Below are 27,563 nucleotides of genomic sequence, written 5' to 3' on the forward strand. Positions count from 1 at the left end.
GTTTTCTGGCTTTCTCAGTACGTTTGGTACTATGTTTGATTTAAAAAATGTATTTAATAAAGTTTTTTTTTTATTAATTAGAGATTTTTTTATTGAGATTAAAAACAAAATATATATTTTTAATGACGAACATATTAAGTAAACTATAGGCACCTTACACAAAAATCTTTACTTCTAATTTCTGATAATTTCAACAAAATTTGTGAGGATTTTGTGAAGTTTTATTTACTTAGATCAATTTTTAATTCAATGCCATAACGCGACAATCATTGAGTTAGACCCTCTTATAAAGAATGAATCACATTATCAGGCACCCTGTATTTAGTTATAATTAGCTGATATGTATTGATTAAGACAAAGATTTTGAATAATTGCAGTACCAGTCGAAAAGTACTAAATACACTAGCAATAGAAATCTCAAAAGTATTACAACTACATACATACTTTAGAAAAAGACAAATATATAATATGTACAAGCAGGCACAAGTAGAGTTCGAGGCAAACAACCAATTCGCGAAGAGCTGCTCAATCAACCCGAAGAAAGCCGTAATGTTAAACGACTGCTGAGAGCGAAAATGAAGCTGCTGAGAGTGGAAAGAGATAGCACAAACACGAATACTACGGGTGAAAGGTAAATAGATGAAGTAAGTTAAAAAGTATGGTTTGCTGGAGACCGAGACAGAGCGAGATAAGAATGTAGAACAAATTAAGTGAGTAAAGGAGAGATGAAATATTTTTTATGCGCATTTATGTATTGTAAAGAATTTAATATTAAAAATAGTATGGCATGTTTAAAAAATAAGTATGTATTGAAAATATAGAAACTTTGAAGCTGGTAAAGTATGCATAAAAATATGAGAAAATAGAAGTGAGCAGCACACAGATAAGCTCGTAGCAGTAAGTGGGAGAGGAACAATAATATTTGCAGGTGCAACAACTACAATGTACGAAAAAAAATTAGAAAAACCAAACACTAGTCTACTTAATAAAGTATAGGTTTAAGTTGCAAGAGTAAGTGCACAAAATGGAAATAAAAACTTAAAAAATACATTAAATAAAATTAGATTAGATGAGTTTCTAACACATGAGGGAAAACAGGTTAGAGGAAAAAACAAACAAAAAAAAGCAAATGATTTGAATGAGAAATTCCAGATTCGAAAAAAATGTATTATAGTATTTAAAGAAAATAATTTTTGGATCCAAGCACCAACTCCAAACACAACATAAAAAACTAACTTTTTTCAACAAAAAACTACACCACACATACAAATAAAAAATTTTTCATGCAGCCTTTAAACTTTACTAGACGTACGACTCATAAGAAGGATTATCTATGTCTTGCTAAACCTTTGCAAGGTGCATGAAATTGCACGAATCCGTACAATGGCACAACAGAAAGAGACATGCAAGAAAATAAAGGGCCTTTCAAAAGATGCGCCTAGATGTTGTTTTAAAATAAAACTTGTAAAAATGTATATTATTTCCGGTTTCCTTGCGTATTCACAACACGGCTCCCAAAAATTCTTCTTCTTCTTCTTGATTGGCGCGATAACCGCTTAAGCGATTTTGGCCGAATTTAACAGAGCGCACCAGTCGTTTCTTTCTCATGCTAATCGGCGCCAGTTGGAAACACTAAGTTGAGCCAAGTTCTTTTCCACCTGATCTTTCCTTCCTCTTCCTCTGCTACCACCAGCGGTACCGCATCGAATATATTGAGACGACATGACCCTGTCAGCGTATCCGCTGGATCTTTATTCGTTGCACTATGTCTATGGCATCGTAAAGCTTATACAGCTCATCGTTCCATCGCTTACAAGCTTTAATGTCTAGGAGCTTTATAAAGTTTTAGTTTTGTTCGTTGAGAGTGGACTTTACTATTCAATTTCTTACTTAGTTCAAAGTAGCACTTTGGGCACGTGATAAATTACATAATTTAAATGTCCACCATGGGCACTTCTACAGGTAAAATCCGCCAAACAGTCGATCCTTGAATGCCTATTTGTTCAGAACGTTGAGGTATCGCCGTTGAAGTTTGTTCAGCAACATTTTGCGCTACAGCCGCAATATTCTGAACAGAAAGTCCAGTTTTTGCTCTACCAGTCCTTTAATATTCTCAACGAAATCAATTTCTTGACATTTTTTCACGAACCTTTGAATTGTCGACTCATTCGGACGATTATTTCCACCAAAAAAATCACAAATTTTGCGTTATGCTGTTCTTAAATACCGACTATTTTCATAATACTATAAGTTTCAATAATTTTAATGCGTTGTTCTATCGTATAAAATTGCGCATCAATTGACAAATGTCAAAGATGACTTAAAAAAGGTACCATCTAGGAATTATCCACTATCTTGGCAACGCTTTTGAAAGACCCTTTAATTGCAAAATCTACAATAATTTGCATGCATGTGCGCAATATATTTATTTCCTTGAAATAAAGTGTACGAAAACGAATCAGATCCTGTGCCAGCTTTTCATTATTGCTCTGTTTAAGGTTACTACAACTCCGCATCTCTTGCATATTGTAGTGAGCAGAATTTTTTTTTTCAATTTTGCAATTCATAGAGAACTCCTCTATGGGTTTGTTAAATTTCCCTTCTGTTTGCAAAATTTGTATGAAAAAAGAATGGAAAAGGTCCTTTAATTCCAACAAAAAAAATCACTTAACATTTCATTTAATAATAATCTGCCGGATTTGGAATAAAAACTAGAAATTTTGACAGTTTTCACATTTCTTAATTTTAAACAAACTTCGAAAAATTAGTTTCGTCAGTTCATAAAGCGAGAAATTGTAAACTTATGTCGGCAGATTCTCAGCCAGCTTTCTACGAAAATCAGAAGGGGCGGGCCGAATGCATAAAATTGCATGTTATTTATTTAGAAGAGCAATAATTAACTATAAATAATCATTCTACTTTAATTGAGAAATATAATTTAATTCAATCTCCGCGAGGGTTGAAAAATGTGTTAAATATTCCGAAGTAAATTTTGTGCTCCTTAAATGAATTAAGAAAATGAACTAGTTCAGATAACTTAAAAGTGATACATATATACACGTGCAACCAAGATAAGGTAAGATTATGGGCATATTATAACCCACCATACCCATGGCACATTCAAACACTCTAAGAAAGTTAAGAGGTCCTTGTTTGCTCGGATTTAATTTTCTTTAACAATATTAATCTAAGTCCATCCTAGGCAAGGCAATCACAACAAATGTATTAAGGCGTCTCATCATCTCTCAGAAATAATCCCTTTCTGCCTCAGTACTCCTATCCATATAGTATACTGCTAATCAGGTCAGAAATAATTATGCGTCTTCAACTATGGAGTAAGTAATGTAACTTAATGAATGAACTTCTGGGCCAAAAGATCGGGCGTTCATCTTTGCTCGTACGAGAGTCATAGCAATCGTGGCATTTTCACATATGAAGAGGCTTCATACGCTCTCGAACAATTAGTTCAAGCTTAAGCTTCTGGACAATAGCATTTAGAGCTTCGACAGATACTTCATTTATCTTCAAACACAAGGAAATGGATAAGTGAGTAGGAGAACACCTTTTCAATGCTCAATAGCAGTCTGTTCCCAAACAATTTGGTGAAGCAAAGGAGGACGCAGGATAGCATTTAAAGCTTTGATTATAGTAGAGAGGAAAGCTAAAGGGAAGGGAACGGAGGAGGACTCATCCTTATGTGGTAACCCAATTAACCAACAGATTGCTAAAAATAAGTATTATCCATCCGCAATTAGTCACAAAATTCAAGGGGTATTCATCCCAACGACTAAATTTAAAAATTAAATTTATACATTTCCAGGCGCTTTTACATCAACGCGTCTTGAAAAATATTTGTGTACTTCTTTGGAAATGGTTACTTTCTGCCTTTGCTTAAATTTACGCTCCGAAATCTTTTCTTAAGCTTTCCAAATTTGTGTAAACTGTAAATCCGGCAGCTATTTTACAAGTTCGCAAGATTACGCTGTTTACCCCTACTTTTTAAAATAATTATTACTTACTTTCATGGAATTAGGAACGTTCTCTCTAAATTCTGATCATGTAAACAATACAAAAAGAAGATTTGTTGAAATCTACCGGTGCTTTTAAATTAAAAAAAAAATGGTAGACACACAAAAACAAAAAGGAGGCAAATATTTAATTTCCATAAGGAAGGTATGTGAAACAGTTTCATCACAACTCAATGTGTTGAAATACTTGGAGCAAAAAAATGTAAACCTATCGTTACCCTTTTGCGTTTATATATTATATATGCAAAAAAGATGGCGCTGTGGTTACGAAAAATGTTAAGCGATGCACGAACTGCTTATGAACATTTTCTCTCCTCTCTTAAGCGGACACCTTCCACAAGCGAATACTTTTTTTCAGTACAAGCCACAAATACTTAACATTTTTTCAAATTTGATTCTCTTGAGCGGATTCTCTCTCTTTGCTATATCACGTAATTTCTTCCATAAAATATTATAAACTTTTTCTACACTTTCCTCATAAACGAATACTTTTTTCAGTACAAACCACAAACATTTCATAATTTTTTTCTCTTGAGCGGACAACCCTCCCATAACATATTATTAACTTTTTTTACACTTTTCTCATAAGCGGACACCTCCCATGAGCGTAAACTTTTTGTTTTTGCAATAATTTGGCCGTTGGGACTTGGAAATTGCATCGTTCATCATTTATATTAATTTCATATTACTCGCCTTTTTGATAGTCAATGTTCTGCTAAATTAAATTACCTTAAACTCAGCCCTTGACCCCAACAAATGTAATTCTTAGCTCATGTCTATCGAGTTTCGTATGCTTCTCCAAACAAAACAAAACAAAAAAACTCCCCACTTGTTTGCTATTGTAATCAAATCCCTCCATAAGAAAAATGAACTCAACTGATAACTGTGTACTTTAATAGTTATAATAGTTTTTTAATGCATTTTGCTATCAAGTTTTCAAAAACAATGAACAAAAATTAAGGTTGTTTATGACGAGACCCACACTTTTCAAAAAGGTACATAAGTCAAAATGTAATACTTTCCTAAAAACAAAAACTTGAGTAAAATACTTTTGAATTATATAGTATTTATATGTAATAAGCGTATATGTAGACCCCGAGCTCATTTATATACCCGTAAGTACCGTTACTTTACTTGTTATGAAACACGAGTGAAACGTAATGGCGCTTGCTATTTCGCCTGTATTTAATGTCGAAAATTTATATGATATATTATACAAGAGGAAGAAGAAGACGAAATCTTTTGTAAACTGCAATTTAATAACGGGCAAAATCCTCTTACATACTTAGAAAAAAATGCAAATACAAGGATACATATTTTCGCCCACAAAATATTCTCTTTTGCGGCTCGTTAGATGCGCGTACACTATACATAAATTATACTTAAGTACTATCAGATGGCATCTCAATACGAAATTAGCATCTCTTAGCAAATTTTTATAAAAATATTTATTATAAGCATAATTGTATTTATGTGTTTTTCTTTTTGATAAAAAGCAAAGAAGCAACAAAATTTTTATTAGCAATACACTTTTCTATGAAACTGTCTACATGTTAAGCATTAAAATTTAAAACTACTCAACTTAAATATAGTCTAACTATTAGGCGAAGAAGAATTACTATTTATGAATAAGTTAGAGCTAAGGCGCATCCTTTTCCCCAACAAATCACAGCTGAAAAAGGATACCAAAGACGAATTTAATTGACAAAAAGAAGAAATAAATAAATACTATATTGGTAAGAATGGAAACCAAAACAAAAAAAATGTACTGTTCTCTACTATATACATAGATATTTAAGAAATTAAGTAGGACAAAAGCTAAAGATTTTTCGGAAATATTTTAGTAAAACTAATTATTTGCAATACAAAAATAAACTCTAACAAATTGCAAAGCACATATTTACATACAAAAATGTGTTGATATTGAATAATTGAACACACGAACATTGCACACAAATATCACACAATCATAAACATTTCCTAATTATAAAAAAAGCAATGGCTAATATGTGCGTATGTAAACTCAAGAAATTCGAAGGTCGTTTGAAAAGTCCGTGCAAAAATAAAAACTACATAATTGTTTGGGGTAAACCATTTTTATTTACCGACATAGTCTCCTTTTAGGCTTAACACTTCTCCAACGCTGTTCCAGTGTGTTGATCGCTTCCGAATATTACGATTTGTCCAAGTCTGAAAAATATCCATTCGTTTCTGCAATCATCTCCACATTTCAATCAAATCTTTTTCCCACCAGCCATTTCTTCGAATTGGGGAACAGATAGTAGTTGGAGGGATACGACGGAGCCAGGTCTGGAGAATAGGGGGCAGTGAAACCAGTTGGAACCCCCTTTACATTAACTTTGCGACCACAACTGTTGAGGTGGCCGCCGTAGCTGAAATGAAATGTTGGTGAATAACTGCTACTATTGCGTATGCTCGAAACTCCGTGCATGAAACAGCAAATGATAGAAAAAGTTTTTTCTCATAGCGGTCGCTCCTCGGCAGGCAATGGCAAACCTCCGAGTGTATTTTCGCCATGAAAGAGCTCCCTCGTAAAAAACTATTTACCGTTCGATTTCGGCTTAAAACCGTAGGTCCCTCAATTTCAAGTACAACAGCAAGACGCACACCACCAATAGGAGGAGGAGCTCGGCCAAACACTCAAAAAGGATGTAACCGCCAGTTATTATTATAATTTTTTTTTTGTGTTTAACTGTTGAAGCGCTATGGATAAGAGCTTTGTTCAAAATCTCTCGACTTCCTCGCTTCAAACGAATGCCAAACAGAATGAGATACACCGATCTGGCTGAAACTTGGTGTATGTTCTTCTAAGAGATGCTACTAACTAAATATAACCTCGATACGTCCCAGTGATGCCATCTCTCTGACTTTGCACGGACTTTTCAAACGACTCGCGTATTTTTGTATTGTATTTATTTTGAGGGTGCAAATGAAAACTAGATCCGCCATGAAATAGAAAAAATATGATTTTTATATTGGATTGTTGTTGTTAGTTTAATAAAATAAAATATATATAGCAGAAAAACGGATGAAAAGAAAATCTAGAAATGAATGAAATAATTCAAATGCTATTGTTATATGAAAAAAATAATGTTAAAAATTATTATAAAATTATAAAAAAAAAAATCTGCGGTTGCCAGATACACTTGTTTAAATACCACACACTGTGCACACGCTATTATGTATTTATATTGTACCAATTACGGCGTGTCTTTGTGGAGCGTCAGAGCAGCATGCAAGTTATTAGATCTATTGGTTAACTGCACTAGAGATTCCCGTACAGAGAAAAAAAGTATTTGTTGAAATATTTTGCACTAAATTCTTCTGAGCTGTGTTTTGTGAATCTGCCTGACTGTAACTGCCACTTTCTCCTCTAATTTATAGACACTAGCAAGGTAATGTCTAAAACAGAGAATATACAACTCATTTTTTTTTTAATAAGAACTTAGACTATACTCGTTAATCTCAGCAAGCTTCGCAGCAGGATTTGCATAACTTTTGGAATTATATTCAAATACGTACAGCGAGTCAGTGGAAAATACCACAAATCGGCGAAAAACAGGAGCAGAAAGAATATAAAATTAAGTAAATAGTAAATGGCATTTTTAACGCCAAAAAGCAGGATTTTACCCATTTCATATAAAATGTGCAACCTTGCGGAATACACTTTCGAAGTGTCAAGTTTTTTAAATATTTCCATGTTACCGCTTCATTCTAATACGAGTATGCATTTGTCTGCACACGTTTATGTTGTTATGGTTGTTGTTACTAATCCTGCGATACAGTTTTCTTCCTTTTTCACTTTCACAAGAATATTTTATATCGGAAATTGTTTATGCTTTGAATAATTCTCTTGAGTCGGAGTCGGTAAGCTTACCACAAATCATTCGCAATTTCATTAAATATTTCTATTCAATAAAAATAGAAAAATTAATCAAAGACCAAACATAAATTCAACTCCACAAAGACACCTTGTTAAAAACGCTTTTCTGTTTTGTGAATTATTCGGTATCGTATTATTTGCGAATTAATAGAAAAATTTGCAAGAAACTCTAAAGTAAAATAAAAGAAAATCATAGTGTGTATATGTAAACTTAAAGGTTAGTAAATAAAGTGAATTCTACGAAAATCCTTGTACGTGGGTATACTAAAAATATTTGTTTTCACTTATTATAAATCTTAGGAAATTTGATGAATTGGAAATTAATAAAAAAATATATTATTGAATAATTAAGTAAAACTAGGCAATTTAATTAATTGTTATGATTTGCTTTAAAAATTAAGATGAAATAAAATGAGAGTTATACAAACTTTAGCTATTAATAAACGTTGCTTAAAAACCAATGCTAAAAATAAAATAATCCGCCCTCTCAATATTGCCATTATTAAATTTATTTTTACTTAAATTTCGTTTTTATTTTTTTAATTTTTTGTGCACCCCAATAAAAGAGAAACAAAACAAAACAGATAAATACAAAAACCGAACCCACCCAAAAAACTTAGCCGAAATTTTTTAATTTTTCATAATCCTCATCCGCTAAAATTGTATTTTAACAAATTTAATATTTTTAAACTCACTCATAATTAAATGTTGATTATTATTTGATACATAATTGAAAACTAATGTATGAAAAATTCAATAATATCATTGCGTTTGAAGTAAGAAATTTTAGAAATATTACATAAAGAAAAACAAAACAATTAGAAATACTAATATTAAATTGCATGTAAAGATTAAAACCGACAATTAATTATATCTTAATTTAAAAGATAAGTAAGAAATTAAAATTTAAAATAAGTTATAATGCATACAAGGTCTGTTGCCGATCGATCGTTATTAACAGACAAAAAACTGTTTCGTCACATTGACGATAATAAATACATTAAAAATTAAAATAATTTAACTAAATTAATAGCATAAAATTAGTTTATGAAATTGAAGAAAAGAACAAAAAACTGAGAAAAAATATTACAAAAAAAGAGAAATATGAATAAAGATTTTCTTTTTGGAAAAAATGTAACGCAATAAATTATGTTGTTTACTTGGCCACCCTAACTTTCGAGGGCGTTAGTTTATCGCTGACTGGTAAGTTTAGCATTTTTTCGTTTCAATTTCGTCGATGAAAAATATTTTATCATAAAAATATGTACTTTAACTTTAACCCTTTTTAAGGCAGAGGCGATATATTTACCACCAACAAAAACTTTGTTTATCTTTTTATGTAAGTTATTAAAGGAGTCCTAATTTGTTGCACTGGCAAATAAGAAGGTCTGGTTTATTATTATAAAAAAAAAAGATGACGTTTGTGTGACATATTTTTTCTTGGCGCCAAATAGCTGTCAAAAATTGCGGTAATTTTGAAAGAAAATTTGTTACTCCGTGAATCTTCATATTTTTTATTTGAAAGGAGGTAAGAAACTGTTTTTTTATTATGTATTTATGTTTATTCTACAAGTTGTTTGCTATACCTTACAAGTTACTATCGTATTTAGATGTGAGAAGACTTTTTACTCGGTGGGAAAAATATTCCCGCTGCCCGTGGCGTGTTATGTACATTTGTTGAACTAGTTCCTTCTTTTCTCAGATTTTCATGAAAAATGCCGCGCTTTTTGAATGAAAATGATATTGAGCAGATGTTGGACATTCCCGATGATGGCTCAGAAGACGGATTTGAGTCTGATGAGGCAGAAGAGTTCAACGTGAATACAATACAACGGTTACTTCAAGCACCTGATGATTCAAGTGACCTTTTATAAAATTCTCCCACTCATTTGAATTCTACACCTAACAGTTGTTCCGAGTCATCATCACCCTTAGAACAAGAATTGACTGATGAATCTGAATGTGAAGTTGAGTCAGGGGGGAAGGTTTTCTGGATATCCAGGCCAGATCCCGATGAATTTGATAAGGTGACAATAAAACCTCGGTATTTATTGAATAGGAGAGCACGTCCAGTAGCGCATTTCAAAAAGTTTTTTAGTGGTGAAGTCTTCGATTTGTTTGTTACTCAGACAAACTTGTATGCGGAGCAGCAAAATATAAAAAATTGGCAGCCTGTTGACACACAGGAAATTAGTGCTTTTTTAGGCATTCTCATTATAATGGGTTATCATATTCTTCCACATATTGATTTATATTGGTCATCGGATCCTGGATTTCGTGTGAATGAAATAGCTGAACTTATGCCAGTAAAACGCTTCAAGAAAATTTTAGAGACTTTGCATTTGAACGATAATAGTCAACAACCAAGTAGAGAAGATGTAAATTTTGATAAATTGTATAAAATTCGTTCTCTTATATCTTTACTTAGTCAATCATTTCAAAACAATGCCTTCAATTCTTCTTCCCAAAGTATCGATGGGAGCATGATACTATTCAAAGGAAGGTCCAGTTTGAAGGACATGCCGCTAAAGCCCATAAAAAGGGGCTATAAAGTGTGGTGCTTTTGTGATAGTAGCACAGGGTACTTGTATAACTATGAAATTTATACAGGTAAAACAGGACAAGGAACAGAAGAGGGTCTAGGGGCTAATGTCGTAAAGAAATTGTCAAGTAAATTAGAAGATTTCAAGTCTAATGTTACATTCGATTACTTTTTTTGCGATTTTTCTCTCATGCAGTACTTGTATGAAAAAAATATTTATGCCACTGGAACAGTAAGAAGAAATAGAGCAACTTTACCTAACATAATAAAAAATAACACAAAAAGAAACGGCAGAAACCAAAGCCTAAAATTGAAAAAAGGTGAATTCAAGTGGAGAACTAAACAAGATGTAGCATTTACTGTGTGGCAAGATACTAAAGAGGTTTTATTGTTGACAACTGCATTTCATCCTAAAGAGGAATAACAATTTTATATTCCCTAACGTCGAGAGTAGAATAGCTTACCAACTTAGAATTTCGGGTGGCTGTTGCCAGAGGATTGATTAGTGGCTATAGCAGCAGAAAAAGAAGATCAAGCTTGCCTACCTATATCTGCAAGAAATCACGCATAGCATGCCCAGAGGTAAACCAAAAAACTGTAAATGCTGTACCTGAAGAACTGCGGTTTGTAAACGTAGGTAACCATATGCCAGCAGAGTTGGAGACTTACCGACGCTGTAAATTGTGCAGCACAAAGGTCAAAGATAAGCGTAGCAAAATAAAATGCAGCAAGTGTAATGTCCCTCTTTGCATCACGCCTTGTTTTGCACAATTTCATAGAAAATAATGTCTCAAATTCGGCTTGCATTTGGCTCTGTTGACGGGCAGTGGGAATATTTTTACCACCTATTTTTCCAAAACTTCCGAAATAATTAGTGTTTTTCTTTTAAGTTTATTTTTGTTATATAAATAAAAACATGCCAAAAATGTAAGCGCAAGTTATTTTATTACTCTGAATCCTTCTGCCTTATAAAGGGTTAATGATTTCTGTTCAGTGGTACACGCAATGGGCCTCCAGATCCTATTTTATTGTACACCACCCAAGGCGCATTCATTAAAGGTGGTGGCACTACACCAACAACACTGTTCTGTACGTGTGATTGTCAAATCAAAGTATTGAGAAACTAGAAAACAAATAATGAACTCGCCTTGTTTTATTCTGAGCTGACAGCCATATGGACACGGCGAAAGAAAAAAAAAACTCAGCTGTTTTACCAACATCACCTTTAATAAATTCGCCTTGGCTCATGGCATCCGTTGCGACAACGAATTTGACTAACAGCTAAATAGATCGCAAGGCGAATTGAATACCGAAGACGGCGTCTTCCCAAAACAGTTACTTTATTCATAATTTTGACAAGTCTGATGTCAGGCTCCTTTAATACAAAATAAACGAGCAAAACAAACAAAATACATGTCATAAAGTCAGTCAAATGCATTACCGTAACGAATCCATTGCGACAGGCCTACAATAATTATCTCTGTCTATTCCCAAAGAACCGTAACTGTAGTTATGTCTTACTACGTTTAATCATAACATTTGAACACCAAAAATCGCATTTAATTGTTGTTATATCAACGCTTGTATGTACTCTGAAAGCAGAATCAAACAAGCAATGAAAAACTGGTCCTTCCCACAGGCACCCAGCTCCTATGGCCACATCCACCACCTCCGGCAACATGGCCTAGGAAGCGATGAGGCATCCCGGCCCCTCGAAATAAGAATGGGCCGCAATTGTTCACTGTGGGAGGTCCTTAAAGACTGGACCTATCCACTGAAGGACTTATTTGAAGTCAGGTCTTCTGCTTGTAGACTGCAAGGATGAGAAAACCGCGGAGTAGCTGGCAGGTAAGGCCCCCAGACTTGCGGAGTAGAAAGGTCTGTAGCTAGAAACCAAGAGGGTGGATAATATACCGCTCACCCATAATATGCCAGTATACCTCCCTAGACAAATCTACGGCCTCTGCAATTTGGCTGCTCAGGGCGCAGAATAGCAGCCTTAAGGTGAAAGTTTGGTGTCTTAAACAGACTTAACCTGGGTATTGAGGAGGACTCCTATGAAAACATAAGGAAGTAAGGTTCCGGCTGAATTACCAGTGCAGTTCTGCCACTGTTACGCCATGGAGAGAAAAGGTTACCGGGGACAAGACGATGAAGCCGTAAATGATAAAACCGTGAGCTCCATGAGAATGGCAACGATTTGGTAGCTCAAATGGCCGCAGCGTCAACCATACTCACCATGACCGCAGCCTCTGCAGACGGGGAATCCAGGCAAGTCACTGGTACCTCTTATATTCCCCGTCATGCAGAAGCTAATAGAGGGGCTGGATCTGTGGAGGCTAAAGCTTGACTGGAGCACCTTAGCACCCAGATCACCCTTCACCGCGTACTAGCCACGCATGTACGGCAAATATTTTTGATTTTTGGCGAATATGATCGCTAATATGCTCATATACGGTGAACATGCAGCGGTGGGCGAGAAACTGGAAGCCGCCATTCAACTGGTTTAATCAGTGTGGTAAAAATCATCGACCATATTCTACAATACAGAAAGATTTGAAAAAGACCCGTGAAGACAGAATAAACACATACTATCTCTTTGTCGATATTTAAGCCGCTTTGAACATGACGAAAAGTAATGTTCTTCTCAAGAATTGCTTTGCTGGATAACTCATATTGGTCTTTCACGCGAACAAATCTATTGAAACTTTCAAGTTTCTGCAAAATTTGAATTCGCGGAGAAATTCCTAAATATCTCTCATTTAGAGGGAACACATAAGGAAATTCTTAGTAATTTCGTTGATAGATAATTCTTACTGGTTTTTTACGCAAAGAAACCTATTAATGGCGAGACCCAGTATTAAATACATTTTTTAGGCCATTCCAAATTGATTATGTATGTAGGTGCGTGCAGACTTCTTGTAATAAGGCTTCACTATTCTTTCTCGTCTGGCAACGCATTTTATATGCAATCCATTTCGCCGTAGCTTTGGTTTTGTTTTTAGCGTCATTTTAGTTTCTTTTCAATAACATTTAATAAATATCCTAGTAATGGATGAATTAAGTGAGGTGTTAATTTCTAAAGTACAGATCCATCCGTATCTCTATGATGATCAACATAAGGAATATAAAAATCTAAGTGCCAAGGAGCAAGCTTGGAAAAAAATTGGAGAGGAGTTGAAAATGTCTCGTAAGTATATACACACATATATACATATATTAATCAACAAGTTGGAAGGTGCTTCGCAGGGACACAATGTACGAAGATTTGCAACGAAGTTCCGGAAATAAAATTTCGTTCCCGCGACAATCTGTTCTACGTTAATGAAACGACCGGGACTTTTATGCGACCAAAAACTCGCTTCAACAACATTTAAGTCAAATGTTTACCCTGTTGCAACAACAACAATATGAATGGGTTAGCGCGTTGTCATAATGCAAGATCCAGGCAATGTCAAGCTGTGCACGGAAACTGGGTACCCAATGTTACTTCAGGACTCATACACAGAACTGTCCGGTCATTGTTTGCCCACGGGTACCAATTAAAATTATCAACATGCCTTTAACCGCAGCTTGGGCATTCTTTCATTAACCGCTCTCCACTCTTTACCGTCCAACGCTATCCCTATTTACCGTCGTCGAAGTCAAAGTATTCAAATATCCCGGGCCGGGGATCACGTTGCTTATAATGAAAGTTTATTTCAGGACACCATTAAGAAATCTACTTTCGAAAAATTTACAAACCATACAAACCAATGATCCTTTCTTGCCATGTATATATACGAAACTCTTTCCCGACCTGTAACTAAATTCCCGTAACTTATATGTCATGCTTTGTGCGCATATATAAGCAAGCTGGGAACTATTTTTACACACAATGTTTTATTTGGGGGCCGGGGGTCACATTGCTTATAATGAAAGTTTATTTCAGGACACCATTAAGAAATCTACTTTCGAAAAATTTACAAACCATACAAACCAATGATCCTTTCTTGCCATGTATATATACGAAACTCTTTCCCGACCTGTAACTAAATTCCCGTAACTTATATGTCATACTTTGTGCGCATATATAAGCAAGCTGGGAACTATTTTTACACACAATGTTTTATTTGTTGTGACTACACTGAGCCTTTAAAAAGGCAAACGCAGTTTCTTTACTATCTTTCAAACCGTTTATCTGTCTTTTTAAAACTGATTTAAATGTTTTTTTTTTTTAGCTATGAAAGTTAAATCCAGATGGAAAAATTTACGGGACTCGTATGTTAAGTACAAGAATCAATTAAATAAAGTCACTGATGCTGCAAGCCTGGAAGCTGTACATAACCGCTATTTAAAATGGACTGGCCGAACACATTTGTCTTTCTTAGATGAAACTTTAGCACGACGTTCACAGTCTTCGGCCCAAGTACCTCAGAAATCGGAAAATATTGTAACTTCAATAGCTTCAAAGCGGGCAAGAAATGTATCTCATAGTAAAACTACACGGGACAACTTTAAAGTGTATACAAATAGATTGATTAAGAAAAGTAAAAGCAGAATACGTTCATCCTTTCACTCTGGCTCTTCAAGAGAGAGAGAGAGACGAGCCAAAAATGCATATACCAGAGAAATTCAACCAAGCGAGGATCATTCGGATTCAGAAACTAATACCGTGGAATTTGTACCGCCTGAAAACTGCCTTGAAATATCAACCACCGACGGAATGGTAACGAAAGACAGCAACGTTCCATTGCATATGAAACAAAATAAAACATTTGATACCGACATTACTTTACATTATTTGGAGGACACGAGAAAATATCAAACTGTCCACGGACGAAGCGATGCCATCGATTACTTATTTAGCAGCTATGCGCAAACATTTCGCGCTTTGAATTTACGCCAACAGGTCAATATAAAAATTGAAATGGCGAAACTTTTCGCTTCCGCTGAATTAGAAAGCCTACATTAAAAAATGTTTAGTATTCATTAATAATTTGAATGGAATATTTGAAGATGAGCTTATTTCTTCAAAAAATTTCATAACCCTGAAATAGAAATATTAATTTAAAATAGCATGTAAGCTTGCATGTAAATCGTTTTTAATGTGAAATGTATTTTTCAGAATATATATTTTCGTTTATATTCCGTGGCGAGCACACCGAATTGCAATTCAAAGAGCCAATTATTCACTGTGCAAAATTGAATAAATCTATATTGAAAATGAATGCTGACATTTTTTGAATTTCTAAAGAAATCACCGTTATACAGAACAAGGGCCTAGATTTAGATTGAGTTTCCCCGTTTTAAATTGTAATTCTCTCACTTCTTTTTATAATTTTTTGAATTGCATTCTCAACAAGCGTACTAAGATACAACAAGTCTGTTCATGTAGCAAATAACTGTTACAAATGATCAAGTTTTAGTGTTCATCTATCCAAAAAACTTGCAAAGTAGGGGAAAGTGAGAGAGCAAAATGGCGTTTCACTTTGAAGGGAAGTTGTAAGAGTTTGCAAGTGAGAAGAACAGCAGATCGCAAAGTTAAAATAAGCCTGAATTAATGACAAACTAAATCCAAGTCCTAAATTTCAAAAATTTTTATTAATTTGGAAAATGTAAATAAATATGTTTTAAATAAGAATCGGCCAATGATATAGAGGTATGCACTTCTAGCCACAGTCGACAGTCACCGTTGCGGCAGTTTCCAAAATACAAACCGGAGCATTGACGGTATTTTTGTGTTTTATGCTTGTACTTCTTGGTTAATTAATTTGGCAATATGTATACTTATATCATACATACATAGACAGAACCAAGGAAAATATGAAGAAAGATATGATTGCCACAATACAATTGCGAAAGGAATGTTCTTCATTTGACAGCGATGATGAAATGGAACAAAGTATTGTGGCCAAATACAATCTTGTGATGCTAAGCTCGTTATTTTGCATTTTATTTGCTTAATTTTTGACGTGATACCGTCTTACAATTCGATGTAGCCGGCTGCACGCTCCAAAAAATGCGTCGTTACTTTGCTTGAACTGCAAGCGAGAGCGCGTAACGTACGACAAAGACGCTCAATCGGCCCCCGCATTCGGCAACGTTCGACATCTGGCTCTCTCCTACTTGAGTGAGCATATATACATATATGTATGTATATATATGCGCATATGTATGTATATATATGCGCATATGTATATAAATTCATATATTTGTATTTGCATATGCCTTCTTCCTGTGTGCACGGTAATGAACCATTTCTCTGTTGACAATAGGACGATGATAGGAAAAGTAGGAAAGGAAAAGGAGTATTTCGAGTGTAATGTGTCTTGAAAAAGTCAAATCGATGATGATGCCTCTTAGTGTTGTTGACTTATTAACGTCTAATGCACAATCGAAATTGAACATATCTTTCATGAATTTGATAAATGTTTCGTAATTTTTCACGTTTGTGTAAACGTAACTCGATCAATTCCATTGCGATTCCCTTTACCTCCTTCTCTATATCCATACAAAATATCTATAAAACAAATAAAATTAAAATTTTCTTTTGAAAAATGCAACCATTCCATCAGTATTTTCTTATGACGTTTTCACGTTAAACTATCGTTAGTAAACAGACTTTACAGACAACCTCTTTTTTTAAATTTAGTACGAGGTAGCTAAACTAAAACTTTTTTTATTTTTTGTGATTTTTCTCGCCAACAATTTAATCAGCTGTTCGTAAAACTTGCAAATTGTTGCTGGATTTGCGTTCAAGGACCTTTTTTAAATATTTTTCCCTTGGGGAGAAAATTCTCGGAAATTAAGTTACTTAAGTTAAATTTTGAACAGACGTAATGTGACGCCTTCATAGACAGAGAGAAATCAAAGTTTACACAACCGGTTTTCGAGCAAAGTTATAATACACTTGTCGGACAAGGTATATAGTAAAAAAGGCTTTATCTTTTTTCAAATCATATATGTATGTAAGTATACTGGTTGGTGTGTAACATGTACAGTAAATGCATATCTACGTTAGGTATCTTTATAAAGCAGTTATTTATGAGATGTAATTAATATCACTAATTTAATACAACTAAAATGATTTCATACATATGTGGTTTCAAGCTCTTTAAATTTATATTAAACAAATTTATAAAGGTAGGAATAAATGAATGGTAACGTGAAGAAAGTTAAAAATAAAGTAAAATAGTATTTAACGTTAACGTGCTAAGGAACGTAAAAATATGAATATGTACTTGTTGCTGCATTTAAGCTACAATACAAAAATGTAGCATTGAGTATTCTCAGAGTGCGGTTGAACTGCACTTACGATAAGCTCAGTGCACTTTATTTATTTAGCAACAATTGTGTCGAACGAATTTGAGTATGTGCATTCGCAATTTGAAATACTTGATTCCCTTTTATGGCAACATAAAACCTACAATTGTAGGTATAATCTATATTATTTGCGTTCGGCGTTTTTGTTCCTTAATTGCCGTCGTCTTGACCTTTCTTCGCCGACCACTGTAAGTAGTTTGGTTGAGTCGCCGCTTCATATTCCTGCACTAAACAATCGACAACATCGCGTGAATCATCCAATTCAGATAAGTCATCCTTGAAAATGTCCTCGCGCCGAAATTGGTCTAGGAAAGCACCACGTTTCTTAAGCTTATCATATTGTCCAAGCGCACGTTCGAACAGGGAACAAATGCTTGTGTGATTTGCGAGCATAAGACCTGAAACGCGATGGCTACTTTGTACGTAGGGCGAAGAGCGTGACAGTGCCACTTGTATACTGGCGGGACCCCATGGAATAAACTGTGCTAACTTGCGCTCACGAATACGTTGCAATGACTTGTGAACTTGAGTAGGGTCAACTTCACCCTAACGATTAAAAAAACATATTGCTGAATTATTGAACTATCTGGGTTATTTGAATAAATTAAACTTACTTGTATTATATTCAAAATGGAAATGTAACAGTGGTGATTGGTTTTATCGGGGCCAGTAGATACCATCATATTTTTGGGTTGTAAGAGGCGCCGCATAACATCCAATACGGTAGTTTTGCGTACATTTACAGTTTGCTATAGTAAGTAGAAGTTTTCAGTATATAACTTAAATGCATATTTACATATATATTTATTACATCGTTATCCGTTGTCAATGGCGTATACCCAGTCATCAAGAAGTGCAACTGTGGCGTTGGTATTAATGGTGCTGTCAACCCAATCAGGTTATTATTCATGTATGAAGGATAGCGTAGAGTCGTAGTGCTGACAGACATTATGGTCGAAACCAAAGTGTTTATTTGTGTGAAGCTTGGATTCTGTATGTGCAATCGATCGGTGGCTATACGATTCAGAGCGGTATTGTCTAGCACCACAACACAGTCCGCGCAACTTGTTAGACGGCGCAGTGTTAGCATTGAGTTATATGGCTGCACAACAACGTCACTGATCTCGTCCTGATTGGGGAAAACACTGTAAGTTTGTATCAATTTTTTAGGAAAACGATCTGATAAACGTTCCATAATATAAGATCCCATCCCGGAGCCAGTGCCACCAGCTATAGAATGGCAAAGCACAAAACCTTCCAACGAGTCACTTCCGTCCGCTTCGCGATCAATTATATCAAAAACTTCTTCCTGCAATTTTTCTCCTTGACTATAGCCAGAAGCCCAATTATTGCCAGCACCACCACCATGTTTTGACAAATAGACATTCTCTGGATTGTAGAGCTGTAAAAAAAAGTCAAAATCAATTGCCTCTAATGCAAATGAATATGTGAATATGAAAATAAATTTGGTACCAAGCGACAAGACCATTTGTTGCCACGATAGCCGATCCTATAAACATTAACGAAACGGATTTATATCCGGCCAAGGGCTGTCACTCCAACAGCATTCCCCGTACATATATAGGGAATGTTTATACTGCTACAACAACCATTTTGTATAATGACAGCTCTCGGATGGATAATATTCTTTTGATTTCTACGATATTGTATCTTTTAGCGCACGAAACACTAGTATATTGTGGATATAAATTAACCTTGGCATATGGCGAACTCATAATAGAGTGTATGACGCGAGGTTCCAAATCCAGCAGCACGGCGCGTGGTATGTAATGATCATCATCTGCCTGATAAAAGAAGACATCCTTCCTATCTACACCATCGGTAGCGAAATCCTCCAAAACACCACTAGGTGATATTCCATGTTCGAGGCACAAACGCTTCCAAAACTCAAAACCAACTACATGTATTAATTTAAATCGAGATTTTAGTAAAAATACACCAATAATTAAAAAAAATAAACGCCAGAAAGTGTAGCAGCCAGTACACCATATGCCCTGTACGTACTTTGATTGCCGCACTGGCCCAATTGCAATGTAATTATTTCGCTTGGCATTGCTCCGATATATTGTTTCCTAATTATTTTCTACAAAATTTTCATTTGTGTACTCAACAATCGAAGTAGTTTTACACAAATTCACTGCTGGAAAGTATACAATTTTTAAATTAAATGACAGCTGCTAGCTAATTTTGGGTAGCAGGCGAATTTGCAATTTACACTGTTTGTTGCTTTTGTTTTTTGCGGCGAACTGAAAAGTAAATTTTTAACAACCAAATGCCTATTTGCAGAACGTTGGGCATAATTTTTATAATGCAATACCGAAGTGCAGTAAACTATTAGATTTTTGAAATAATGGTTCCTTGATAAATATGTATACAAAATAGAAACTAATCTATTTTTTCTTAACTACAATTTATTTTGAATGGTACGTTTATTCTTATCATTGCCAAGCTCATCGTGTCATATTCGCATCTTCTGGCAACACGCATTCATCTCAAAAGAGCAAGGCGAATCTACCTATCCAAATGCACTTCAACATTTATGTATGTTTACATTTAAAAAGACATGGAAAAACTTATTATTTTAAATGAAGTATTTAACTTTATTTTCGATGACAGTGACGAGGGCGATAGCGAAGATGATATTGAAGTAATCGAAAGACCGTGTAAAACAAAAAAAGGCGAAGAAGTAATACCGAGACAAACTAAAAAAATCTTTAAACAACACCTTCGCGGACAGAATGACGATAGTGATCCTGATGTGGGTCTAAACCGTGGGGAAAGAAATCAAACCTTTGCGGAAGATGTAGTGCCTATATTACCCGCAAAAAACTTCCGTCAACATTTTCGCTTAGACCCTGATGTTTTTGAACTGATTTGCAAAGATATTTATCCATTCTTGCATAAAAAATATGGCAAAGGAAGAAATCCTTTGAAACTCGACAAACAGCTCATGATAACACTGTCTTATTTAGGAAGTAAAGAAGGTTTGAGGTGTGTATATCAGTTTAATCACGAATGAAATTTATATTTTCCAGCTGTAAGCTCATATTGCTGGCGCAGCGTAGTTTAGTTTATATAATAATTGGTATTATTATGTAAGCTTTAAATGAAAAAAAAATTTAAATTTTTATATTTACAAACATAAATCTATAATTAGGACGATAGCAGATAGGTTTGACGTAAGCATTTCAACGGCGTGGAGAATTGTTTCCAACGTTTGCGACGCATTTCTAAAAATGAATGGGGAGAAGAAAATAATTAAATGGCCAACTCGAGAAGAAGCTGAAAAAACTGCGAAGCATTATTACGCCACCTATAATTTGAAAGGTATGCTCGCATAATTTCAAACCCAAGAATTTTGAAATTAAATTAACGTTTTTCTTTATTATTTCAGGTGTGATAGGGTGTATAGACAGTTGTCATTTCACGATCAGAGCACCAATCCATTCACACAATTCATATATCAATAAAAAGGGTACACATTCTGTTATCCTGCAAGCAGTATCGAACGAAAAAATGGAATTTGTATTTTTCTATGCCGGTGAATGTGGTTCACTTGATGATGCTTCCCTTCTGTTAAAATCTGGGCTAGAGGCTAAAATCAATTCAGGTTTTATTAATTGCCAATTTACAAAAGCACAATTTAACGTCATTGGATTGGTATGTTTCAGGTAATTTTAAAATTAGTGAAGATCAGCATTTACTAGGCGATTCCTCTTATCCACCGAAGCCTTGGTTAATCACTCCATATCGGGATAGTAACGGCTTTAGAGACGAGCAAATATTTTTCAACACAATTCATTCGGAGTGTCTTGACGACATAAAACGTTCATTCGGGGTGCTGAAAGGCAGATTTCGTCGCTTGCACTACATTGATTGCCTAAGAACTGCTGCAACAACAAAATTCATTGCTGCCTGTAGCATATTGCATAACATATGCCTGCGCAATGAAGACTTTCCCGATGAATACGTTGCAATAGATATTGAGGAAAATGAAAAAGAATGCTACAAAGAACACGACAACTTTGCATCATCTTCAAGTTCAAAACGAGACATGCTGATGAATATATTACATGAATAGAGATCGATGAAGTTAACTTTTTTTTATTTATTTATTTTTGTTGTACCTTTGTTTTTACATTTTTTCAACCATCTTCTCGAAAAGGGCTAAAAACTTTCTGGCCAATTTCATCTTTTCTTGATGCCTCCTTTCTCTGGCAGCTTCAGCGCTTTCAATTCTGTTCCGATTTCCTTGGACTCTTCGGGTTTCGTAGCTACTTTGGCCATCATCACTACATCGCCGTTTTCGAATTTGTCTATATCTTCGATCTTCATCACTACTTCGATGCATTCGACCTATCCTACCACTCCTGTCTTCATAACTAATGCGGTGCCTCCGACTGCCTCTGCCAGGACAGTCTTCGTCGCTACTTTCTACTCGCATTTCCCTACTATATCGGTCTTCGTCATTACTCGGACCTCGTTCACGGCTTTGCTGAAATAATGATCTTTCTGGCTCCACACTGTATTCAATAAAATCAAACTCTGTCTCGCAACCAGTAACAAAGGCTTCTTCAGACGTTGCAGTGACTAGTGGATTTATCTCTATATCATCTTGAAGAATTTCATCCACAACATTGTAAAATTCCCAGCTCAATTGTGTGTTTGACTCTTTAACTTTTTTATATGTTCGCCTCAGTCCCTTCCATTTCGATTCGACTTGATCAAATGCCAGGTTGGTTCCAAGTTGTTCGTTAATTTCCTGTGCGATTTGTTGAAACGTGAACTTTTTTACTCCACTTTGCAATTGATTGTAATTTTTTCCTATTAACGATATTAGCAACAATGTTGTGTTTCTGGACCATTTGAAACCTTGAAAAGTGTAATTAACTTCTTATTAAATGTATAAATAATTGTTTGATATGATATTTTAAATATTCACTCGTATTGGTTTTATTTGCCATAGTGCCAGAAAAGCTCGAGACGTCAGTAAGAGTTGGTGTCTTCTTTCCCTGGTCTATCTAGTCTGACGTAAAATAAGTAAACAATTTTTGGGCAAATACAAAATTCATTAAAAACGCTAAAAATATTTATATTACAATCCAATTGTAACGAGCACACTGTGCTCTTTTACCTTACTAAAACTCCGATAAAATAAAGAAACAGAAAAGTTTCTTCAAAAGGTTCAGAATGTACATAGTTAAACTGCCATAATAATAATGCTATGTTTCCACGACGCGTAATTCGCTCTCTCATTCGTAATTCACCTCCCAATTAGCCTTCGAAATACGTAATTCGCCATACAAAGTTTTTAGAGTAAATTACCTCATTTATAAGTCATTCAGTCTCAATTACCTTGCGAATTACGAATGAAACTTCAATTAGTAGCTGTTCTGTTCAAACATATGGGCATCACTGTAAACGATATTGGTACCGCACCATAAGGTCGTAACCATAACCGTAATCGTATGTATCTATTGAATATGAGTTTTCCCCCGTAACCGTAAGCAGCTGTGAAATACTTTACACTTGTTGTGATATTTGCGATAAAAATTTGAACATTAGAAATGAACGATGAAAAACTAATTGACGTATAGGAAAAGTATATTTGTTTTTATGACAAAATGCGAAACGACCCGGACTTATATCTGGTCAAGGACTGTCACTCCAGCATAATTCCCTGTATGTAAGTATCGGGAATGTTTATGCTACTAAACAACAACAATAACCAAACACAAGAAATTATACGCACGCACACATATTTTCTAGCCACGGCGTCTTGCGCATAAAATGCAACGCATTTGGTTTGTGCTTTCAGAATTTAACACACGGTACTTCGTTTTTGTTTGTTCAATTTAAATATCACCAATCACAATATTACCAAGCCATTTACTGAATTTTCAGAAACGTGTAAATGTTTTGTATTGGAAAGGTGTCTGACGTCAGACTTGTTAAAAACGCGAAAAATAAGGTAACTGTTTTGAGAAGACGTCACCTGCAGTATTCAATTCGCCTTATGTTTTGAGAAGACGTCACCTCCAGTATTTAATTCGCCCATCCATTACTGATAACGTCTACTTCAGCTTTTGTTTACTATGAATAGTTAACTCAATTTTCGTGACATGTATATAAGAAGTATTTTAAAAAATCATTAGCATTGTGTTTAAAGTGTAGAACGCTCACCGACGTAGAACCGATATTCAAATTAGTCATGGCCTCTCCAGCGGGAAGTTCCCCTCATTTATCTTCTGTGGTTAGACGAATAGCTTCGTTTGTGGTTCTTGATTTAGAAACGACTGGTTTACCACACTTGATGTCTAAAATTGCAATTACGGAACTATGCATGTATGGGTTTTCAGCTAGTGAATTAGAAGCGGAACCGGCAATAGTTATGTGCAACAGCATTGAATCACCAGTGCCTAATCGCCCGCGCATTCTGCACAAACTGACGATGCTCTTCAATCCCAGACGACTCATTCATCCAGATTGTGAGGCAATTACTGGTGCGTCAAATTAACAACTTGCCTGTCCACATACAATGCATCATAATATATAATTTTTAGGAATTTTTTTATATAGATATATATTATTTTTGTTATTTTTTTTTTTGTGACTTATCACTATTCACATATGAACACCGCAGTATTTAATTTTATTTATTTATTATACAGAAATTAAGTGATAAATCACATAACTACAATACGTAGGAGCACTAGTAACACAGACCTGCTCGCTGGTAAATTTTTATATTAGTCATATAGAGATTAACTGGAAAATCTGTATTAATCTAAACCGAACTTAACTCTAGTTTATGTTTATATGAATCATGATGATTGTAAATATTAATTCTACTTCTAGGGCTCAGTAATTACACTCTTGAAGGAGAAAATAATTTCGACGAAAATGCGGGTAATACAATCATAAATTTCCTGAAGCACATGCAACAACCCGTATGTTTGGTTGCACACAATGGGGACTTTTTCGACTTTCCAATAGTTAAACAAACATTCGACAAGTTGAAACTGGTATGGGAAATTTTGTGCCGTATTTTTTTGAGATCAAATTCGTTCATTACTATAAATATAATAACTATATAATAAAATCTTATGTATATGCATATTAGGAAATGCCCTGTGGTACACTCTGTGTGGACTCTTTACGCGCATTTTGGGGCATAGATGAGCAACTTAACTTGGTTGCTTCAGGTGCTGAAACATCTATACGAAGAGTTTTACAAACAGATGCTGAACCTCAAATACTACCAGTACCGGATTCTCTTAGTACAGAGGAAACAAAAGAATTGTTGGATTCGAAACCAACAGCTATAGCGCCGATTTTGCATTCTGCGAATCCAGAAGATACGACATTATTGCATTCAAAGCCAACACTTGTAGAGCAACTCGATAGTGAGGCAAAAGTTGATTGGCGGGCACATAATGAAACGACGCCTAGACGGCCAACTGTATTGGCTGTAAAACGACCACACTCGGATGAATCAACACCGAGAAAGAAATCGTTAAATGACAACGTTGGCTTCAAATCTAAACGGGCACTTTTTGCAAAAAAAAAAGAGGACAAATATCCACCAAAATCAGTTTACAAATTAGCGAATATCTATGAACGATATTTTAAGGAGAAACCTAAGGATGTGCATTTTGCTGAGGCTGATGTGGAGACACTAATGCATGTAATGAAAATATATGGTGTTAATTTTCTAGCTTATGCAGAGAATCACGCCATTCCCTTTGAAGAAATTAAAAGGAAACGGTGAAAGAGTGCAGATAACATTTTACAAAAAAAAAAAAATTAAAAAAAGCAAAAGAAATCCGTAATTATGAATCTACATATTAAAATATATTTAGGAAACAGTTCGTACATTAAAATGTAAAATATTTCATATGTGTAATTATTCTAGACTTAAACGTAACTTGACAAACTAAAGAGTAACCTGCGTAACGAGAAACAAGTATAAATAATTACTCCAGCCTTGAGGAACTTAGGAAGCTGTTTTTAGTTCTTAAGTTACTTAAATACAGAGCGGTGATAGAATGATGCTACAATGTGGTTAATTTAATTTAATTCAATAAGCATTAAACATGTGTATGCACTTAATTTTTCGCACGAACTTATTTGATGAGGCACCTTTAGAAACTATATTTGCGGTATGTTGTAAAGTTATTATGTCAAGGCCATTTATTAATAATACGTTTTCCATAAATGTGTATCTTTTAAAAGTATTGTTTAGCTGAGGGAGAGCAAGGGACCAGACAGTCGGTCCTACGTTACCGGACAGACCCGAATTTATATCCGGCCAAGGACTGTCACTTCAGCAGCATTCCGCATATATGTAAGTATGTATGGGGAATGTTCATATTGCTACAACAACAACAACCAGATTTAGAGTTAGGAGCGAGTTTCGTGAGATAGGGATTACTTTTTGCTAGAAGTATTTTTCGAACTCAAGGAAACTGAGAAGAAAAACTTGTGAACAAATTGCGTGCTATTATTTATTTGCATGAGCCCTTACACGTAAGCTTATTCGACAGCTTGAGTAAACATATTTAAGTTCTCGTGTAACATCAGTTAAGTTTATGTCTAAAGTAATTACATTATTAGTAGACCAGTGACAAAACTTTCAATGATTTTTTATATACATAAATTTTATTATATAATTTGATTAAATTTTTATTATATTAAATTTTTTTTAACACTAAAAATGCGACTATTATTTACATATTATCATAGACTAACTCGAGCGACATCTCTAACAAGTTTTCTGATATTTATAAGACTGTGTACTAGACTATCATCGTTGTTACAGGAACATTCGTTGTGAAAATTGCCAAAACTCATTTTTCATACCATAAGCCTGGATCACTACACATTCGTTTAATAGACTGCGCACGTCTGCAGTTTTGCGAATTCGACATATTCCCGTCACAGCACCTCACTAGCAGAACTTTCATAAATAGTTAAATTATTAGTGACAGCGTAACACTGATTTGAATTTAGTGATCTAGAATTGAATTGTTAGTAAAATTGTGTACTAGGAAAGTATAGTAAAACTAATCAATGCTTTCAAAGTCTCAACCAAAATTTCAATTGAGGTTACGAATTTTTTTTTTTTTTTTTCAAACTTTTTTCGGCTTTTCAACTTTTTGGTGTTGCTACTTTAATGGCAAGTTTTTGACCGATATACTAGGTGAATTCCAAAATAAACAATACTGAGCTAAAATAAAAACGACAGGAGCTTTGTTCTGATAACTTCGAGTTTACAAAATAGTCCCCATTGGCCTCGATACACTGTTTTGCGCGATCTAAAAGCTTTTCGAAAGAGCGTTCCAGATCGTTGACCGGAATGTCCTTCAGGATGTCGGTACAAGCCTCTACGAATGCAAAACGTTTTCCTTTCAGAGCCAAATGCAATTATAGGTAGAATAGGCGAATAGGTAGAAGTCACAGGGAGCCATATCAGGCGAATACAGTGAGCGATTGATGGTTAAAATGCGATTACGATTCAAAAAATCAGTCACAAGAGTGGATCGATGAGATGGTGCATTATCATGCAATAAGCGCCAGCTTACTCCTTTACGGTATTCAGGGCTGACTCGACGAATGCGATGCAACGAACGCTTCAAAACGCCAAGAAAGAAAATTGCATTGACGGTTTGGCTCGTTGGCACGAACTTGTCGACAATTCCTTTACAATCGTAAAAACGAATGAGCACCGACTTAATTTTTGACTTCTCCAAACGCGATTTTT

At 34.8% G+C, this 27,563-nt stretch overlaps 5 protein-coding genes across 9 annotated transcripts; 3 read left to right on the forward strand and 2 right to left on the reverse strand.

The window, feature by feature from the left end:
- The first annotated feature begins 13,439 nt into the window (after positions 1-13,439).
- Positions 13,440-15,684, forward strand: LOC128862827 (transcription factor Adf-1-like). Its single transcript, XM_054101587.1, has 2 exons — positions 13,440-13,664; positions 14,695-15,684. Exons 1-2 carry the CDS (start codon positions 13,526-13,528, stop codon positions 15,426-15,428), a joined length of 873 nt encoding a protein of 290 aa, XP_053957562.1. The 5' UTR covers positions 13,440-13,525; the 3' UTR covers positions 15,429-15,684.
- A 1,854-nt stretch (positions 15,685-17,538) lies between these two features.
- Positions 17,539-20,022, reverse strand: LOC128862825 (tubulin gamma-1 chain). The gene is made up of 5 exons (XM_054101585.1): positions 19,805-20,022; positions 19,495-19,697; positions 18,591-19,181; positions 18,394-18,528; positions 17,539-18,325 (listed from the first exon to the last, which is right to left on the reverse strand). Exons 1-5 carry the CDS (start codon positions 19,851-19,853, stop codon positions 17,930-17,932), a joined length of 1,374 nt encoding a protein of 457 aa, XP_053957560.1. The 5' UTR covers positions 19,854-20,022; the 3' UTR covers positions 17,539-17,929.
- A 329-nt stretch (positions 20,023-20,351) lies between these two features.
- On the forward strand, positions 20,352-21,897 carry LOC128862826 (putative nuclease HARBI1). Its single transcript, XM_054101586.1, has 4 exons — positions 20,352-20,791; positions 20,958-21,127; positions 21,195-21,410; positions 21,472-21,897. Exons 1-4 carry the CDS (start codon positions 20,364-20,366, stop codon positions 21,879-21,881), a joined length of 1,224 nt encoding a protein of 407 aa, XP_053957561.1. The 5' UTR covers positions 20,352-20,363; the 3' UTR covers positions 21,882-21,897.
- On the reverse strand, positions 21,397-23,033 carry LOC128862828 (uncharacterized). 5 transcript variants are annotated; one of them, XM_054101590.1, is made up of 3 exons: positions 22,935-23,033; positions 22,743-22,821; positions 21,397-22,693 (listed from the first exon to the last, which is right to left on the reverse strand). In XM_054101590.1, exons 2-3 carry the CDS (start codon positions 22,762-22,764, stop codon positions 21,936-21,938), a joined length of 780 nt encoding a protein of 259 aa, XP_053957565.1. In that variant the 5' UTR covers positions 22,765-22,821; positions 22,935-23,033; the 3' UTR covers positions 21,397-21,935. The 5 variants fall into 5 exon arrangements, with proteins under 5 accessions (XP_053957565.1, XP_053957564.1, XP_053957567.1 ...); XM_054101589.1 differs by having other exon boundaries at positions 22,743-22,826; positions 22,935-23,029; XM_054101592.1 differs by lacking the exon at positions 22,935-23,033 and having other exon boundaries at positions 21,397-22,672; positions 22,743-22,928.
- Positions 23,034-23,847: 814 nt separating this feature from the next.
- Positions 23,848-26,475, forward strand: LOC128864078 (uncharacterized). Its single transcript, XM_054103569.1, has 3 exons — positions 23,848-24,303; positions 24,659-24,825; positions 24,924-26,475. Exons 1-3 carry the CDS (start codon positions 24,012-24,014, stop codon positions 25,569-25,571), a joined length of 1,107 nt encoding a protein of 368 aa, XP_053959544.1. The 5' UTR covers positions 23,848-24,011; the 3' UTR covers positions 25,572-26,475.
- Positions 26,476-27,563: the final 1,088 nt, after the last annotated feature.

Source organism: Anastrepha ludens, chromosome 5 (genome assembly GCF_028408465.1).
Source record: "Anastrepha ludens isolate Willacy chromosome 5, idAnaLude1.1, whole genome shotgun sequence".
Taxonomy (NCBI): domain Eukaryota; kingdom Metazoa; phylum Arthropoda; class Insecta; order Diptera; family Tephritidae; genus Anastrepha; species Anastrepha ludens.

Excerpts from the sequence above, each read along its gene's own strand:
- LOC128862827 (XM_054101587.1), top strand. The coding sequence starts at position 13,526 with ATGGATGAATTAAGTGAGGTGTTAATTTCTAAAGTACAGATCCATCCG. Across the intron at positions 13,665-14,694 it reads AGAGGAGTTGAAAATGTCTC|CTATGAAAGTTAAATCCAGA; the intron begins GTAAGTATATAC and ends TTTTTTTTTTAG.
- LOC128862825 (XM_054101585.1), bottom strand. The coding sequence starts at position 19,853 with ATGCCAAGCGAAATAATTACATTGCAATTGGGCCAGTGCGGCAATCAA. Across the intron at positions 19,698-19,804 it reads GGGCCAGTGCGGCAATCAAA|TTGGTTTTGAGTTTTGGAAG; the intron begins GTACGTACAGGG and ends TAATACATGTAG. Across the intron at positions 18,529-18,590 it reads CATTGACAACGGATAACGAT|CAAACTGTAAATGTACGCAA; the intron begins GTAATAAATATA and ends TACTTACTATAG.
- LOC128862826 (XM_054101586.1), top strand. The coding sequence starts at position 20,364 with ATGGAAAAACTTATTATTTTAAATGAAGTATTTAACTTTATTTTCGAT. Across the intron at positions 21,128-21,194 it reads CGCCACCTATAATTTGAAAG|GTGTGATAGGGTGTATAGAC; the intron begins GTATGCTCGCAT and ends TTATTATTTCAG. Across the intron at positions 21,411-21,471 it reads AGAGGCTAAAATCAATTCAG|GTAATTTTAAAATTAGTGAA; the intron begins GTTTTATTAATT and ends GGTATGTTTCAG.
- LOC128862828 (XM_054101590.1), bottom strand. The coding sequence starts at position 22,764 with ATGGCAAATAAAACCAATACGA. Across the intron at positions 22,694-22,742 it reads GGCAAATAAAACCAATACGA|AAGTTAATTACACTTTTCAA; the intron begins GTGAATATTTAA and ends ACATTTAATAAG.
- LOC128864078 (XM_054103569.1), top strand. The coding sequence starts at position 24,012 with ATGGCCTCTCCAGCGGGAAGTTCCCCTCATTTATCTTCTGTGGTTAGA. Across the intron at positions 24,304-24,658 it reads AGATTGTGAGGCAATTACTG|GGCTCAGTAATTACACTCTT; the intron begins GTGCGTCAAATT and ends TTCTACTTCTAG. Across the intron at positions 24,826-24,923 it reads CATTCGACAAGTTGAAACTG|GAAATGCCCTGTGGTACACT; the intron begins GTATGGGAAATT and ends TATGCATATTAG.